Raw genomic sequence first — 18,909 nt, forward strand, 5'->3', positions numbered from 1 at the left:
AGTCCCAATAAATATACTGAATTTTGTTTTTAGTCATCATAGAAAAAAGTGATAAGTTTTGGTCTCTTTAAAAAAATTCGGCACACAATTTTAGTCTCTATTAAATCATTTTTTAATTATACTTAAATTTTAAATTTTTGAATGATTTTTTACAGACATGTTAAGAGCATTATAAGAAACTCTTTTATAAAAAATTATAATCTTTTAACATTTTTTTTTTTGAGAGAATAATCTTTTAACATGTAATGAGTTAAATATGAATTTTTCTAAACATCAAAATTTCAAGATTAAAGTAGCAAAAATTTGGACCTAGAAATCAAATTTTGAGCTAATTTTTTTGCGGATGAATTTTGTATAATGTTCTAAATAAGTATCTAAAAAATCATTCAAAAATTTAAAAGTTTAAGCATAAATAAACAAATTTTAATTTAATAGGGACTAAAATTGGTGTCGAAATTTTTTATAGATACCAAAACATGTCACTTTTGTTTATACGAACTAAAAATAAAATTCAATGTATTTATACAGATTAAAAACCTATTTAACCCATTAAAACATTAAGTACTAAACAAAACAACATAAAATAGAACAACACAACAAATGATATATTAAATAGTAAGTATCGAACAAAACAACATAAAACAGAACAACACAACAAAAGGTAGAATAACATATGACAAACTTTAATGTCATTAAATAATTTTTGGTCTTACACATTTTTTTAACAAAATGTTATCTTGATATTTTATATAAGTTGTATGTGGGATAAAAAAGTTTTGTTGTGATTTCGCGATGGACATGAATTTTAGTATTTATAATGTCTCTTGTCTCTAGTTTATCTTATCTAAAATAGTTTTTCAAAATCAAAGACGGTTCAATTGTCGTACCTTCATTTTTTTAGTAGATCAAATACACACTATGTTGCGCCCCACTTCACCAAGATTTTTAACACTTAAAATGTGTAGCTAAAGCTACAATTAGTTAGAAATAGACCATGAAAGTACTGATGGTAATATCTTCTCGTCCCTTGCGTTTATCAAAATCCTATGATTTGTTCGAATTTTAAAACGTGTAGACGTAACAGAAAAAATCTGTTTCACATGTTTGGATTTTGAAATATGGATAATTCATCAGGTTTTGTAAAATGAAGGGGGAGAGAATAAACAAACAGTGTAGAACTTGCCCAAATCCAGTTGAAATCAATCCTAGTTAGAGATTGATCATAAAAAAAAAATATGGTTGATTAAGAGCACCTATACATGTGATATTGGGAAATTACATATGATCAAAAATAGTTGCTTGATTATCGTCAAAAATTAATTCTAAGCGTGAAATTCTGGCATATCTACATTTTTTTTGATTTGTCAAGTAATTTAGTGGCTAGAACTCATACAATTTAATTGTTGAGAAGGGGGTGTCTGAGGTTCGAACCCCAGCCCCTGCATATAATATGCAATATCCTAATATCCCTACCAACTGAGTTAAGCTCACGGGGATGACATTATCATTCAAATAAGATAAAAATTTTAAATTTCAATTATAAATTATTGTTCTGCTAAAAAAATATATAAAATATTGTTCATAAATATATATTAAATGTTTTAATCACAATAGTTTTAAAATAATTTATTTCTTCCTAAAAAAAAAAAAATTCCACCTCCAATTTTCCCCATAAAATCCATTTCCATTAAAATTAAAATTAAAATCTATAACAAATATATTCTATATTTTCCATCACAAATCTTTGCCCCTAAACTCCCACCGTTTACATCGTCATATAACATAATAATGACAATGACATTTTGTTGCATATGATCTTGCTGGGTTTTGGTATCTTGTCTTCGAGCTACTCAAATATGTGTAGGAAATGAACATTGCGTAATTTCTTAAGTCAAGACATTCTCAATGACAAAAGCAATAACAGAAATTAATTAATGTACCTTTCAACGTAACCCTAAAGCTAAAGCATGCAAACCCTTCAAAGCTTACTTGCACTTCACAAGCACATATATCACATCCACTACGTCACAATTATAACCAACATTCTCTTATATTAAAATCATGAAATTTACAACTCATATCCACCAAAATTTGCATCCATAACATGAACACCTTGAAATCCATTCATGTGTCCTCACAAACCAATCAAATACAAGCCCCCACAAATTATTTTTCTATGCAAATATTAGATTCATCAATCCAAAATCTAATAAAATCATGTAAGAGAAGGCAAAGATGGTTATTTCTTTTTACCACATCAAACCAACAAGATTTATTGAATAATAGGGCATCATGGCGTATTCATTTGTCAAATTTTCTAGAATCAACAATGATTCGTGTGTTATCAATTTTATTGCTCACTATAGACCTCATCATCACAATTCTTGAACTATCTTCCTCTCTAGTTTCATGTAAACAAAAAATAAACATAGTAGAAGAATTATATTTCCATTGGATTGGAATTGGTATTTTGAGTATTATTTCAATGAAGATAATTGCTTTATTAGTAGGGTTAGGGTTTTCATTTTTCAAGCATCCAGGATATGTTGTGGATGGTATTGTGGCTATTGGGGCATTGATTATGGAAGTGTTTTTGGAGAAGAGAGGTGGTGGTTTATTGGTTGTGGTGAGTTTATGGCGTGTGATTAGAGTTGTGGAGAGTGTGTTTGAGTTAAGTGATGAAGCTATTGAAGCTCAAATTGAAGGGATAGTTTGTCAATTTGAGGCACTTAAAGATGAGAATATTAGGCTCTTGGGGATTATAAATGAAAAGGACAAGTTAATTGAAAAGCTCAAGGAAGAATTAGATAAGTGTAGGTAGAGGAGAGATTTTAGGCTATGCTAAATGTTAGTATATGTGTCTATTTGGAATTGAGTTAAAAATTATGTTGCGATGAAATACCGCGTCCTAAAGCAGCGGAATCGTGAAAATTATGAAGCTGTTATTTGAAGTTTTTTGATGGACGCACATTTTTTTTCTCTTTCACCGCTAAAGCAAACACAACATATATGTATTGTGGATTTTGTTTTTTTTTTATCATGATGGATTAAAGAACAAATATAGAAATATTATCCTGAAAATTGTATAATCTACTTTTTAAAAGTTAAAAAGAAATGTTTTTGATGCAAAGTTTAGTTGTAAACCATTTATGTCTTATTCTGTTTGAAGTTCAATTAGTGACTTTGTACTTGTTTAATCGTTTGTACTAGTACATCTTTATGGGAGGAACAAAGAAGTGAATGAAAGAAACCAACTTAGATTGATTAAAATGGATGAGTTAGACTCCTACAATTAAAAAAATAAACGTACTTAATCAAATTCCGATTTAAGGGATCTACCACATTCAATGTCTGAAAGTACCACACCTAAGATCACTTCCCATTAAAAAAAGCCATGGAAAATTAAAAAGTGAAAGAAAGTAATTTATGCGTTGCAATTCAAGGTAGACTACCTCTTGTAGCTTGCAACCATCATCAAGCAAAAAAAAAATACTAATATAAACATTTTTATAAATAAATGACTTCTAATATTATTTTTCTACATAATTCTTGAGCATTTATATTCAATATTATTCATAACATTTGTTTTACAACTAAAGATGAACGACTCACTATTTTTGGTTTTATGAATTCAAACCAACATTCTTAAATGAAAACGTTGCTGCGGAAATTTGGATACTTTGGTTCTAAGACTTGATTCGAAAATTTAGATTTAAAGGAAAATAAGTGAAGAGATGAAGGAAAATGACATACTACATTTAACATGTGTATGTGAGTTATTTGGATATTAAAATGTCACATGTATCTACCAAAAAAAAAAATGTCACATGTATTTTTTTTAATGAAACTTGTTATGTTTAAAAGATTAACAATACAAATAAAATGTAACATAAACATGAGTTAAAAAAGAAAGATAAACCTTTTTTAAGGTGAAAGATAAACTTAAAAGCACATAAAATATCAAACTCAAAGCATTGCTGATGTAATTGTCAAATTACTAGTTTCTTTTTCTTTATCCGTACTTATTTATGAAAATATCAAACTTGATTTTGGACTGATTTTTATCTTTAAATTATACATTTCATTTAAGTTATTCTAGTTACATTTTTTTCTTTTCTATAATATTTTTTAAATTGTTAATTAAAAGAAAGATTTAAATTTCATTATAATAAGAACAATTTCACTTCAATAAAAATAATATAAGTTAAATATTTTTTTAGTGTGATATATTCTTGAAAATTCGTCAAATATAATAAAATAAAGGGTCTCTGAAAAAAAGGGTTAAATGGTTTTTACCCCTAACATTTGAGTGAATTTTGATTTATCTTAAAAAAATTTGGAATTCCAACCTTGTAATTTAAATATTATTTGGTTTTTGAATCTTAAAGGTACTTTCGCCTCTATAATTTAAGCGAATTTTGTTTACCCATGGCATGTATTCCATTTTGTATGATCAAAAGTCACATATACTCAAAACAAGAAAAAATTCGAATTACAAAGTTTAAATCAATTTTTTTTTTCCATTATGTGATTTAAGTTACGTGGAGAATAATTTAATCAATTTTTCTTTTGTGGTGTCCGGATTTGAACACCAAATATAAATGTTTTAATCGGTTTGTATGGAAGTGAACTTTTTTTATGCGATAACTGTTATAAAATAAGATTTTTTTTTTTTTTTTTTTTGGGTTTTATTAGTGGGTTATTTGAGCCCAATACACCACTCACCAGAAACTCCTCTCTTTCTCCGGCGTTAGGGTTTCTTCTTCCTGCAACTTCCGACCCATTTTCCTCATTCCCGATCGATTTTCACAGCGTTTTTTCCGCTTCAGATTCCAATCATGGCTACTACAAGTAATCTCACAACAATCTCCATTTTTTTTTTCCCGATTATTTACTCGATTTTTTCTCTTCACTAATTTGATTCCATTCTTGATTCGTTTTTCGCAGCTGCAACCAGGTCTTTTCTTCAAGCTGTTGCAACGGAAGAGGTTGCAACTCCTCTTAGAGTTGTTCAGATGGAAGGATTGGTATTAATTCTACTCTCTGTACTCTTTAATTGCTTAATTTATAGTGATGCACAATTCTGTTATACTGTTATCAAAATTGTGAAAAATGTTGTCTTTATTTGGGGTTTTGATGGGTTTTATTGTTTGGAATTATGGGTCTCTGTTTGATTTTGCATCTGGGTTATCTACATTTGTCTTGCTTTGTAATTTATATGTTTATGTTAGGTGTGTATGTACCTCTTCCCTGGTTTATGTTAGGCCGTGACCATGTTTGGTTAAATACCTTAATTGAACACTTATATGTGTAAGCTAATTCTATAACAAAAAGATAAAAACTGTTTTCATAAGCTATTAAAGAGAGCCCATGGAATAGCTGAAAACAACTTATGGACATGTCATGACAGCTGTTTCCATAAGCTCACTCAAACAATCTCACAAATGCTTATGCCAATAGATAAACTCTAATAAGTCAATCCAAACAGGACCCATTTCATGTAGCCTTGTAAGTTTGTAAAGTATTTGAAGCATGGCCTCTTGTTGCATGGAATTCTTCAATTAGTTTGTGTTATGAAGATAATTCTCAAACCATTCTGGTCTTGATGGTGTTATCTTTTGGTTAACAGGTCATCCTGAAGATAATTAAGCATTGCAAGGATCACTCACCTTCTTTAGTCACTGGACAACTTCTTGGATTGGATGTTGGCAGTGTTCTTGAAGTTACTAACTGCTTCCCTTTTCCGGTATGGTATCACTTTTTTTTTTATTTTGTTTCTCAGTTTTGAAATTAGCTAACATTGACTCATTAAGTTTTCCTCATATCTATTTCTAAAATTTGCAGATGAGGGAAGAGGACGAGGAAATTGAAGCTGATGGTGCCAATTACCAGCTTGAAATGATGAGGTGCTTGAGAGAGGTCAATGTGGACAATAATACTGTTGGATGGTACGTATGATTTAAGTACCACTTCACATATGTATGAGTCTTTCTAACTTCAGTGGTTTGATAATCACGATTGGATTTGGTTCAAATTTCAATGTGTTATTTTTAATCACTTATCTAACATGATTGATAATTCTCTGAATCTAGGTACCAGTCTACATTGCTTGGCTCCTATCAAACTGTGGAGCTGATTGAAACCTTTATGAATTACCAGGTAATAGTTCTTGATTTTTTTTTGCATATTTTTCACTTAAGCCGGAGTTTGTGGATTTGTATTCTTAAATGCTCCTGTAGTTTACTATTTAATGTGAATGTACTGAATATATTCTTTTTTTACGCTTCTCTAAGTTATTCAATCTTGGTCAGATGAGCCATTACTCAAAGGTTATTGCACAGTATGTTGCATAATATCTGTGAAACTATAATTTAAGAATGTCCAATAGGCCAAACAAATATGCGGTATGCACCACCGAAGATTATAGCATTTTATTGTCTACTTATAATGATATTAAGGATGTGGGTCATTCGTGATCGATACAATCAGATATTAGGATTATTTGTTGGATTCAAGTTGCCTCTAACAATTAACTGATAATTTTACACATGCTTATTGCATTGTTCTGAGGCAGAAATTTGTGCTAGTGAAAATGTAGGAAGTTGATAAGAATAGATAGTTATATGAACAAAAGTATACTTGTGCATAATAACCTGATGATGAGAATTTCATGCTGCTTCCGCTGTCTAGTTTTTTTTTTTTTTAAAGTTTATACTTTTCATAAATGTGTGACAATGGTGATTTTGTCATATTCAATGCAGTTCTTGCTGAAGTAATCTTTTAACAATTTAATAATCAGGTAAATGACTGTTTCTTTCAAACCTATTAATGTTTTTTCAGGAGAATATTAGACGCTGTGTTTGCATAATATATGACCCATCCAGGGCTGATCAAGGGGTCCTAGCTCTGAAGGCTTTGAAGCTTTCAGACTCATTCATGGAACTCTATCGCAGCAATAATTTCACTGGCGAAAAGTATGTGTTTTCTTCTGGAAGATGTAATGTTTTCTTTAAGTTGAATGATTTGCTTTATTAATTTCTGTCCTATGAAATACTAGATTGAGGGAGAAGAACTTATCATGGGTGGATATCTTCGAGGAAATTCCCGTAAGCGCTCTGGAACTTTGCTGTAACCTTTTGAGTATTTGATCAAATAATCTTTTTATTGATAAATTTGTATTTTATTTAATTCTTTAAATTTATAATGTGTAAGTGTATCTAAATCATTTCATTTAGCTGATGAAAATATGAAGTGATCAAAACACATTCATCATGGTGGATTGCAGTATAAAGAATCTTGGTCACATTTGTTAATGCATCAATTAAGAATGAACTTTACATGTAACTGCTAATAATATCAATTAGACTACAGAATTGGCCAAATAATCTTTCTATTGATAAATTTTTATTTTATTTAATTGTTGTAATTTAGAATGTGTAGGCATTTCTATATCATTTTATTAAGCTGATGAAAATATGAATAAATCAAAACATATTCATCATGGTGGGTTGCAGTATAAGAATCTTGGTCATATTTGTTAATTCATCAATTAAGAATGAACTGTACATGTGATTGCTAATAATCTCAAACTAGACTATAATCTTGGCCACTCCCTATTTAATGCTGAACTGCTTATCATTTTTCTTGTATATTTATAAATCAGATCAAAGTTTCAAATTCTGCCCTTATCAGTGCTTTTATGACCGAGCTGGAACCTGATACTCCAGTCACCCAGGTAAACTATGATATTTTGCAGAGATTCCTTTGACTATTTTAAATTTAGTTTGTGTTTTCATATGCTGTTTTTTCATTGCAGTGTGATTTTGATCGTCTGCAATTATCAACCAGTTCACTAATGGAGAGAAATATGGAATTTTTAATTGAATGCATGGATGACTTGTCAATTGAACAACAAAAGGTTTGTTTAGGTTTTCATTTAGTTGGGGATTTTTTATTTCTAGTTTTCGAATACATTTTTGATGAAGTGTCTTCTATTTCAGTTCCAATTCCATTACCGGAGCTTGTCTCGTCAGCAGGCTCAGCAGCAAGCATGGCTTCAGAAGAGAAGGTATGATTTTGTCTGTACTAGAACTATTGCTTGTTCTAATATCTAACTTTGAAATCCGTTTTTTTTTAATTGTAAAGTTAGATTCCATAGGTTGACACATAATCGTCTGTGATTTGAAAATACGATTAATCATGTTTGGACAGATACATTTACAATTAGTCATGATTTTGTATTCGTTGTGACCACTCGGTAGGCTAGGGAATTTAAGTTGAACTTGTGTATTAGAATGCTAAATCAGCTGGGTGCTGCATTCGATCTCTTGGTATATGGGTTTCAATATGATGGATTCATGGTCAATGGATTGCAATTCTATTTCCGTTGTTATGTTTGCTATGGTTGATTACAGTGTGTGCTCTTTTTGTTCCACAATCTCTGCATACTTTGTTTTTCATGTCATAAATTCAATTGGGTCATCGATTTAATCATTTTTCATCAAAATTTTGTGGCGATACTTCTATTGATGGAAGGATTGTAATTACATTTTTGGGACCTTTATCAATCTTGTAGTACAATTTTGTTGTTTGGTTTACCAAAATTAGGTGGTTTGAAGATAAAGGAGATTTATTTTATTTTTTTGAAAAGTATTGTAGGAGCTTTATTATCTAGGCTATTGAGTAAACCAAGTTACTATGTTAGGAGTATGCTAGACATTTGGACTAAACGTGAAGGATTAAGATTTACATGAAAATTAACTGGTTAAAAGGGGTAGCACTTGGTGACATTGGGGTGCCAATGTCACATGTCATTGGCCAACCACAATGTCACAAGTGTACAAACAAACAAAAAATCCTTGTGAGAGAGAAGAAAGCCACTTGTAACATTGTGGTTGGCCAATGTCACATGACATTGGCACCCTAATTTCACCCAAGTGCTCCCCATGAAAAGGATGCTGAGATTGGAGAACCAACTGTGGTACACTTGACTTTTATTAAGCAATACATGTGTATGTTTTACTTGTCTGTAGCATGTACTTTCCAGAGTTGTGAATAGCACACGATAGTGATGCAATTATGTCTTCGTGTCATGTGGTTGCTATCTAGGCACCATCTCATCGTGCTGAAATTTGCGGTTTGTCCCACACTTTTGGGTCGCAATGGTGGAATCATCTAAGCACCGCAGATGCCTTGAGCTGTGTAATTTTAAAGATGTATTTTAGGATGTTGGATGAGAAACGTTATAAAGACAAATACCCAGCCGACGGGTTGACCTCTGACGATTGTTGAATCATGGCCCGGAGTTTTCAGCTAAAAACTCTGTCCATCAACTCCTGTCACGTGCTGTTTTTCCACTTATATTTTGTCCATCAAGATACCATTGTTTGAAGTTTCAACTGAAGATTAAGTTAATCCAATGAATTTCGATTTTCCCAATATTGGCTGAGTGGATCTAATACAAACTTCAAAGAAATGAACCTGGCTTTTAATGCAGATAACTTTCTTATTGCATTTTTCTTTTGTATGGCTTTTTATTTTATAAGCAAATGTGGACATAGACAGTTGCAATAGTTATCTAATCCTTGTCCTCAATTAGTTCAGTTTATCATTGTTTCGGTTTTTGTTATTACAGGGCTGATAACATGGCACGCAGAGCTGCCGGGGAAGAGCCTTTACCCGAGGAAGATCCTGCAAACCCCATTTTCAAGCCACTGGCCGAACCATCACGACTTGAGAGTTTCCTCATAACAAATCAAATTTCCAACTATTGCAACCAAATCAATGGGTAAGTTTTTAGATTTTGATGGTGACCAAGTTCTTTAATTACCAACTACGTAAAGCAAAGGTTACTCTTAAATCACTCGAACCAGAAGGAAGCCACGATTGAACCACTAAAAACCAAAACCATAGTAAAGTCTGGTTCAAGGTTCAATTAGTTGAATTGTCCGGTTCTGTTTTTTAAAACCTGATCAGAACTTTCTGGTGTTACCCTTATTAATGGTATATATCTTTTCTCTAGGCAAAAAGTGCTTAATCATGTTTTACATTTTTCTCTTGATGTTCTGCAGGGTTGCTGGGCAAAGCTTTAACAGACTCTATTTGCTGAAGGCTTTGCATGAGGAGGATTAAAAACGCAATTTATGTTTGTAACTCTGATGCATGCTATGCATTGATGATGTAATATCTTTTCCTATATGGATGAGAATATTATGATGCACAATAGAGGATTATTGTTTTAAGGCCAAGTAATTTTTGTTTTTCTTCAATTTTGTTTTTTAAACTCTTCAATTGTAAGCAGTGTAATCTGTTATTTAGAGAGAAGATACGTGTAGTGCTGCCTTTTGCTAGTTAATTGTTTTTTCTTGATCTACAATCTTCACTAGTTGGGTTTCATTATTAATCAAACACATCCACTTTATTTTTTTTTTCCTTCATAATCATTTTGTTCTTTTGACCAATTTCATAAATGTTCCTAATTTTGCCAAATATGGGGTTTAATGGTATTAACTTTCAACATATCTCTATTGTATAGAAAAATCGAAACCTAAATCTTCCTCTTTGGGTAAACTTTATTCTACTTTTTCAATATGTATTCTATTTCGCTTGGTCTCAAATGTCTTTTTATGTATGATGTATGATATGAGCTTGTATTTACGTAATAAAATTCTTAAGAATAACACGGTTGAACACTGCTCTCAAAAAAAAAAAGAAAAAAAGAAATAACGGTTGAACACTTTTTTAGATGATACCAGAAAAACAAATCACAGTTATCCTATAAAGATCCTATTTTATACAATAAAAAATCCCAAAGCAAAACTCCAACATCTAAACACCAGCAATGAGCAGAGGTTTTCAAAACATTTGATTTTGTTGTATTTATTTGTATTCGGGAGAACCAATAATCACTCAACTGCGCAATTTAGTTTAATTTATGGTTTTTGTTTAACTAGCCGAACCAAATAAAATCGAACCATTCCTTCAAATAAAAAAAGAAAATTGAATCATAAAACTTCGGGCTAACACTTCGGTGATTTTTGTGACTTTGTCTCTATCTCTTTCCTAATTAATCATTTTCTCTCATCAAAATAATTATTTTATTCACTCATTTATCATTAATCATTATCTCTCATCTAAAAGTCAACAAAATGCAAAGTCACTCAAGTATTTTCCAAAACTTCGGGTATAAATGTGGTAATAGTCATTTTAGTCCATGGATGTGTAAAGAGTAACCACAATAGTCCTTCAATGAATCAAAATTTTAAAGTAGTCCCCGATTGTGCATTATGTTAGTCAAAATAATATTTCACATTAAAATATTTCGTTAATATTGTCATACCAGCTTGTTCAAAAAAATATTGTCATACCACTCCCTCAATATTCTTATTTATTAACATATCAGTCTTTATAAGTATTTAATATCATATCAGTCCTTATACAAAAATGGTTAATTAATTTTAGCATTGAGAGACTATTTTAATTTCAACGACTATTTTGACTAACATAATGCATAATGGACGAATTTTGATACATTGAAAAACTAATGTGGTCATTCGTTACCCATTACTAAAAGAGAACTAATATTTGTACAACCTAGTTTTTAAGAACATTTGGAACAACCCTCCCTCCTATTATTTTTTGGTAGATAGACGAGATAACAAAGCCATCATAAATCACACACAAAATGGAGGTATCGGAGTTCGACCCTGTTTATAACATTCAGCCTAACAATTTAGGTATTTTTGTCGGTTTAGCTATGACTTATATGAAATCTATTATTTTTGTAAAATAAGAAGAGGGAAAAGTGGTTTTCACATGGACAAATATCATTCGTCTTCTGACCAGCGATGAAGTTTAACTTGAGTGCCTCACGCAGGATTACAGCGATGGAGGATTGTGATTCCTCTCTGGGGAAATTAGACAAACTGACCAGAGATGAAGTTAACGAAATCATTGAAAGCTACAACGCCTTCTGCAACGCCACACAATCTCTTCTTCTCCACGATCACATCTCATTCACTACTCATCAATTTGTTTCTCACGTTCACACCCTCTGCAAACACGGCCTACAATCACTCCTCACTCCCCACTTTCTCAAAGTCTTAGAGGTTCGATCATACTCAACAAACCATTTCACTTTGAGTGTATATAAATTTAACTCTTTCACTTTTTACATTACAAAGTTTGAATTTTATTGACCCCTTTGCCCGCAGGAAACGTTTGAGCGAAATGGGGCATTGAGGTTTTGGCAGCATTTTGTTCCTTACGCTGGTTTGAACAATAATGATGATATCAATGTGAGTGTTTGTTTATGAACCTAGGTTTAAATTTTGGTTTGTAGTTGCTACAATTTGTGTTAAATAACTGAAACAGATTGATGAAGATGAGATTGAGAGTGTGTTGTGTAATGCTTTGGAAGAAATCTCTTTGGAGAAACAATATCATGAGAAGTGTTTGTTAATTTTGGTCCATGCTTTACAATCTTTCAATGATCAAATGTCAGAAGAGGGAATGCATAATAATTTTGAGGCAGAAACAAATTATCTCACCTCCAAGTATCAATGGATTGTCTCTTCCGTGCTTATGACTACACTTCCTCGGGTTTTCCCTGGTTTGTAACAAGTTTATTCTTGCTTTATGTTAATGCAAATCAAAGCTTGCTATTTCATACTATTTATAGCTTTCAATTTTGCTTTATATAATCATGTCAACAATGCTCTAGGTTTTCACAATATGCCTAATTTTACATCGAATTTTGCTGTCTTCTGCTATAATATATACCAGTGATATAGGTCAAAACATTCTACTTGCTTGAAAGTTTTGCGTATTAATAAACATGACATCCATGGAAATGATAGAGAAAAACTTAAAAGCTTGTTGTATTGATAGTAGTAGAAATGAGATACAAAATGAAAAGATGGCACCAATGAGGTAACGCTGTGACTTATATACTTAAGTTAGCTTATATACTAACCAACCAGTAACTCTAACTAACTATATTTTCAACACTGTCAATACTAATCCACTTCTTTGATATTTTTACATGCTTAACACTTCATTTTTTCTATTTGGCCTTATATTTCTTTTGCATTTTCTACCATCAGTTATATTGCATTGGTATTTTAAAAGAAGGTTGGAGGAGTTACATACACCCATGGATGGTGAGTTCGCTGATGATGTATCTCAAAATAAGGATGGCATGGATTTAGATGAAAAAGGAAAAATATGCAACAAGGATGGTGACATGGATGTTGATGAGTGCTACAGCGACCGTCGGTTCTCAGAAAACAGTAAAATGGTGAAGAACATTGGAAAAGTTGTTCTTGATCTCAAAAGTCTCGGATTTACTTCTATGGCGGAAGATGCTTATGCTTCTGCTATATTCTTACTACTAAAGGTGAGCATTATGAAATTCAAAATCTGGATCTTCCGGTTTTCCTCGGTCTCTTACCATTTTTTGTTTCACCTTTATGTTGCACTTATCAACTGTATCTGTTTGAGCATAATCTTTGGGTGGTGGGTCATTGACTCATTTGTCTGAATTTCAGGCAAAAGTATATGATGTAGCCGGAGATGATTTTAGGAGTTCTGTCTTACAATCTATTCAAAGCTGGATACAGGTTTGTAATGCGTATATGTTGTGTATGTATATACATTATGCGCGCGCCTATGCTATTAGACAAACAATGTTTTCACGATTCTAACATACGGTACTTATAACTGGAATTATTCAGGCTGTTCCTCTCCAGTTTGTCCATGCCCTTCTTGTTTATCTTGGCGACTCTGTTAGCTACGAAATTACTTCATCAGGTCTCAAATCACCTTTAGCGCCGACACCATCATCATGTTGTCCTGGAATTGATACTCCCTCTGAAAGTCTTGTCAGATGGAAGTTGCGGCTGGAATATTTTGCTTACGAAACACTACAAGATTTAAGGATAGCCAAATTGTTTGAGATAATTGTTGATTATCCTGAGAGGTAGTCTGTTAATTGTAATTACCAGCTTTCCTTATGCATTTTCTGTTAGAAAATTAATTAATTCCTTCTTTTATGTCTTATTAAATTGAATGGTATTGTCAACCGCATTGACGGAAACGTGTTTAGTGGGTATAGCTTCCTGCAGTAGTAGGAGAATGACGGGTTTTCTAGGCTTTGATTAGTGCTTTGTAAAATTGATGTTTTGGTTGAGTAAATTTTGAACTCCGACAATAAGCACCAACTTAACAAACAAATTCTTTGCTAGATCATATCTCATTTTTTTATGAGTTGTCTTCTGAACATTTATATTTCCTTTTATCTCTGATGATACTTGAAGCTCTCCTGCAATTGAAGACTTAAAACTTTGTCTTGAATACACCGGACAACATTCAAAGCTGGTGGAGTCATTTATTTCTGCACTGCGTCATCGCCTTCTTACTGCAGGCGCATCAACCAATGATATATTACACCAATATGTTTCAACTATTAAAGCCCTAAGGACAATAGATCCTGCAGGTGTTTTCCTTGAGGCAGTTGGGGCACCAATAAGAGATTATTTAAGAGGAAGGAGAGATACAATAAAATGCATAGTGACCATGCTGACTGATGGGACGAGTGGGAACTCAAGTGCATCTGGAAATCCCGGAGATAGCCTTCTTGAGGAGTTGAATAGAGATGAAGAAATTCAAGAAAATTTTGGTATCGATGATGATTTTAACACTGATGATAGGCAAGCATGGATCAATGCCACACGGTATATTTATACAATGGATTTTGATTCACAGTTTTCGCTGTTCCTTCTGATGTTGTCTACCTGCCTGGTTGTTAAATTGATGTTTCTTCTAAATGGGATTTTCCAAGCAGATGGCAACCTGATCCCGTGGAAGCCGACCCATCGAAGGGAAGCAGAAACCAAAGGAAGGTTGACGTGCTTGGGATGATTGTTGGCATAATTGGTTCAAAAGATCACTTAGTTCACGAATATCAAACTATGCTTGCTGAGAAGCTTTTAAATAAATCTGATTATGATATTGACTCAGAGATACGCACTCTAGAACTCCTTAAGGTACTTATACAAATAAATCTCATGTTGCTGTTTTGTTTGACGGAAATATCATGTTGATAATCTTATTTAAACATCTGTTAAATGCTTTGTTTATGCAGATACATTTTGGAGAAAGCAGCCTACAAAAATGCGAGATTATGCTCAATGATCTAATTGGCTCAAAGAGAGTCAACACTAACATCAAAGCTACCATAAGTCAACCACCTCGGACAAGTAATTTCCAAGTTCAAATATCCCTTATTTGTGATCATTGCCAATTTGCCAAATATATTTTTAACTTTTATTTGCTACAATTCCTTTTCACCAAAATTTGGCTATGCGCTCTTAGGCGTGGAGGTCGAAGACAATGCAATATCCATGGATAAAATAGCTTCCACAATCATATCTTCTAATTTCTGGCCTCCAATTCAGGTCTGCAGATATAGTGATTTAATTGATCATTTTTTGAATTTCAGATGATGTGAAAAAATTGATGTATTTATGTTATGTTTTAATTGATAGTTCTCACTACTCAGCCTGAATATTATAATTAAGTTCATTAATATCATTTCTTAGATGAAAATGCCAATACATAATCTGCAATTAGATTTTGTTTACTATTGTATGTGCTCATCACCGCCTAGCAGTACTCAACCTGTATTTGTTGAATTTCAGATATCGTAAAAAATTGATTTATTTATGTTATGATTCAGATTATAGTTCTTTTCACTTCTCAGTTGGATTTTGTTCTTACTGATTTTGGTTAAATTAGAATGTCTTGTATACATGAGATGTAGGGATTATAATTGATCCCCTTACCATATATTTCAAATTTCAGGGTTCTCCTGTTTCTCAATACTGCAGTCTGTAAATATGAATCATTTTAGGCAACTCATCCTTACCTTGTCGCAAGAAATTCTAATCCAAAACTTGAGCAAACTTTTGTTTTCATTTCCTTGTCTTTTACACGGTCATCACTCATTTGTTTTCACTATTGGCCATTATGTTGAGGCAAATTTATATTTTCCAAAAGTAAACGTATTATTCAATTTGTATATGCAAGAAGTTGATGCTGCACTGTATCTGTACTTCTCTTTCAGAAAAGGAAAGTAGAAACACATCAAATCAGGTTTAAAATTTTGATAGCTTCTTTTTGAAGAAGCCTTAACAGTTTCAATTTTTTTTTATAACATGTTTTCTTTTCTTCAAGCTCAATTAGAAGTATGATATTAGTCTAGTCTTTTCAATAAAATGAATTGTCTAACCAAAATATAATTTTATCAATTGCATTGTTGTCCTGCAAAGTTGTTTCTGTTCTATGATTGACTTTGAAGATAATTACAGGATGAGCCGCTTAACCTGCCTGAACCTGTTGACCAGCTTCTCTCCGATTATGCGAAGAGATTTAATGAAATCAAAACACCCCGTAAGCTTCAGTGGAAAAAAAGTCTTGGGACTGTCAAGGTTAGTTGCTCAATTTATTATTTTCCAAATCTCATTGTCTAGCGATATTTAGCAAGTTTGTTGAATTTGATTTGTGGTGTTATCCCTTTCGCACTTTTTATAGTTTTACCTCTACATTTTGCCTAACATTGTCATGTCCAATGGTATAGCTGGAGTTGCAGTTTGAAGATAGGGTAATGCAATTCACTGTAGCTCCTGTTCTTGCATCTATTATTATGAAGTTTCATGATCAAACGAGGTATCGTCACAATTCATCAATACCTTTAGTCTGTTTGTTTTGACTGTAGTGTAATATTATGTTTCTGCTTTCAGTTGGACCTCTAAAAACCTTGCGGCTGCTATTGGGATACCTGTGGATGTATTAATTAGGAGAATAAATTTTTGGATAAGCAAGGTAAATCTGATAAATTTTCTTTTAGGCATTAAATTTAGTTGTGAAGATGTAACTTCACTCGTGGCTGTCTTATTTGTACGCAGGGGGTTATTGCAGAGTCATCAGGGGCAGATTCCTCTGACCATGTGTACACCGTTATGGAAAACATGGCTCAGACAAGTAAGAATGGAGGAGGCAGTGGCATTGCTCATGAGCTTCTTGCAGACAATGAGGAGGAAGACAGACTTGGGGCCTCAGTAGAAAATCAACTTCGGAAGGAGATGGCTGTGTATGAGGTATATGAAATTCAGTTCTTTGTTAAGTTAAACGGTAGTAACTTTTAATTGATATTTGTGACTTGCTTTCATATTTTTAAAAGCAGTCCTTTTTCACTATCTGCATGTTACCCTTAGTTTTCTCGTTTATGTTAAGTGCTGAAACACTATGGAATGTGCAATTCTTGTGAATAAAGATATCTAACATGCATTGTATTGTGCCAGAAATTTATCTTGGGGATGCTCACAAACCTCGGTAGCATGACATTAGACCGCATTCACAATATGCTCAAGGTATTAATGGTTTTACACCTTCATGAATGTTTGGAGACATAACATGATCAACAAGATTAATTATGTGATTCTTTTTATAACCGCAGATGGTTTGCATTGCTGATCCCCCTTATGACAAATCACTCCAACAATTACAAAGCTTTTTATCTGGTCTAGTCTCTGAGGAGAAGTTAAAATTTCGGGATGGAACATATATTCTAAAGTAGTGAGCTTATGGAACTGAAATAATCCTTTTGGCCATAAGTTTTAAGCAAAAAGGCGGCATGTTTTTCAGAACCTAAACATCTTGAAATTGTCATTTTTGTTTGTTTGCATAGTCCTTAAGCCATTGTACAAATTTCAATCATTGAATTGTTTGTATAGTCCTTAACCCACTGTACAAATTTCAATCATTGAATTCATGATGACTATCCATGTCTTCATTGATCGCTGTTATCATACTTTTGGACTTTAATAAACAGATTATGATCTGACAATTTGTTGATAGACAACTACTTGTGCTCCCGAAACAATTTGTTGATGCTTTTGCTGTCATATGTGTTGCTGCCCAAACCTGTTCTTGTTCAAAATACTATGCACCAGAGAAGTGAGTGAGAAGAGCTCCACTATTTAGTAAACCCACGGCAACTTGAGAGTCAGACTCGACAAGAATTCTTTGGCAGCCCTTGTCTAAAGCTAATTTAACACCAATAAAAATAGCGCAAAAATCTGCGTGTGCAATTGAACATAACTTCAAGTTGGATGCAAACACACAAATGAATCAACCATTATGATCACACAACATGCCACGGCATGCTGCTCTACCTAAATGTTGAACCACAAGCATCACAATTAAGCTTAAAATTATCCACCGATGGCGGAATGCATGCGCTGACACTTAGATTATTCCGACGAGTAGGAACATTAAGCAAATAATTTTGAAAGTTACTCTTCACCTCTAAAGAAACTCTTGATGTTATTAAAAATTTCTTGAGGTGGTTGAAACTTTCTTTAGAAAACTCAAGAGTTTTCTAGCATGCCATAACATATCCAATGTAATAACAAATTCAGTTTTCCAATGAGAACTTGCAACTTCATTGTCATCAACTATGTTCTTTATAATCCAGTCTTTCATTTTCAATTGGTTAACAATGGCAAAGAGGCAGGTACAAGTTTTTCGAACCAGATCAATTTCTTTTTGCCTAAGAGTTTCTTTCATATAACTTCACTTTCTATCCAAATTAAGCAAAGGAAGAACAAGTTTTTACTTTTCTCTACTTTCCCTTTCTCTCACAATAACTAAAAATTCATCACACTTTAGTCTCTTTAACAAGACATATTTTCGAGCTTATAACTTATGTATTATAACCTCATTTAACTAAATTTTGTTTGGTAACAGTCACTTTCTCACAAACTTATAACTTATTTTTACTAATTTACAATGATGTTGGATAAATTAATTGAAGTAACATTTTCATTTTTTATCTAAATTTTATGCTTG

General features: G+C 32.5%; 3 protein-coding genes across 3 annotated transcripts; all 3 read left to right on the plus strand.

The window, feature by feature from the left end:
- Positions 1-1,974: 1,974 nt before the first annotated feature.
- Positions 1,975-2,986, plus strand: LOC11440308 (uncharacterized). Its single transcript, XM_003621655.4, has one exon. It carries the CDS (start codon positions 2,105-2,107, stop codon positions 2,819-2,821), a length of 717 nt encoding a protein of 238 aa, XP_003621703.2. The 5' UTR covers positions 1,975-2,104; the 3' UTR covers positions 2,822-2,986.
- A 1,703-nt stretch (positions 2,987-4,689) lies between these two features.
- Positions 4,690-10,381, plus strand: LOC11438282 (eukaryotic translation initiation factor 3 subunit H). The gene is made up of 12 exons (XM_003621656.4): positions 4,690-4,851; positions 4,948-5,027; positions 5,630-5,746; positions 5,845-5,948; positions 6,093-6,159; positions 6,841-6,974; positions 7,058-7,106; positions 7,664-7,735; positions 7,817-7,918; positions 8,001-8,068; positions 9,635-9,787; positions 10,071-10,381. Exons 1-12 carry the CDS (start codon positions 4,839-4,841, stop codon positions 10,129-10,131), a joined length of 1,020 nt encoding a protein of 339 aa, XP_003621704.1. The 5' UTR covers positions 4,690-4,838; the 3' UTR covers positions 10,132-10,381.
- Positions 10,382-11,808: 1,427 nt separating this feature from the next.
- LOC11440309 (anaphase-promoting complex subunit 2) lies at positions 11,809-17,963 on the plus strand. The gene is made up of 16 exons (XM_024769899.2): positions 11,809-12,107; positions 12,213-12,296; positions 12,373-12,610; positions 13,104-13,396; positions 13,548-13,619; positions 13,734-13,978; positions 14,316-14,732; positions 14,843-15,044; positions 15,143-15,257; positions 15,373-15,455; positions 16,368-16,487; positions 16,637-16,725; positions 16,800-16,881; positions 16,965-17,156; positions 17,361-17,429; positions 17,516-17,963. Exons 1-16 carry the CDS (start codon positions 11,847-11,849, stop codon positions 17,633-17,635), a joined length of 2,682 nt encoding a protein of 893 aa, XP_024625667.1. The 5' UTR covers positions 11,809-11,846; the 3' UTR covers positions 17,636-17,963.
- Positions 17,964-18,909: the final 946 nt, after the last annotated feature.

The sequence above is a fragment of the Medicago truncatula genome, chromosome 7, assembly GCF_003473485.1.
Source record: "Medicago truncatula cultivar Jemalong A17 chromosome 7, MtrunA17r5.0-ANR, whole genome shotgun sequence".
NCBI classification, from domain to species: Eukaryota; Viridiplantae; Streptophyta; class Magnoliopsida; order Fabales; family Fabaceae; genus Medicago; species Medicago truncatula.

What these genes read in the sequence shown, in the direction of transcription:
- LOC11438282 (XM_003621656.4), top strand. An exon ending in GCATGGCTTCAGAAGAGAAG is followed by an intron (nt 8,069 to 9,634) that starts GTATGATTTTGT and finishes TTGTTATTACAG; the next exon opens with GGCTGATAACATGGCACGCA. An exon ending in TATTGCAACCAAATCAATGG is followed by an intron (nt 9,788 to 10,070) that starts GTAAGTTTTTAG and finishes GATGTTCTGCAG; the next exon opens with GGTTGCTGGGCAAAGCTTTA.
- LOC11440309 (XM_024769899.2), top strand. Translation starts at nt 11,847, where the DNA reads ATGAAGTTTAACTTGAGTGCCTCACGCAGGATTACAGCGATGGAGGAT. An exon ending in ACTTCCTCGGGTTTTCCCTG is followed by an intron (nt 12,611 to 13,103) that starts GTTTGTAACAAG and finishes TTCTACCATCAG; the next exon opens with TTATATTGCATTGGTATTTT. An exon ending in GCACTCTAGAACTCCTTAAG is followed by an intron (nt 15,045 to 15,142) that starts GTACTTATACAA and finishes TTGTTTATGCAG; the next exon opens with ATACATTTTGGAGAAAGCAG.
- LOC11440308 (XM_003621655.4), top strand. Translation starts at nt 2,105, where the DNA reads ATGAACACCTTGAAATCCATTCATGTGTCCTCACAAACCAATCAAATA.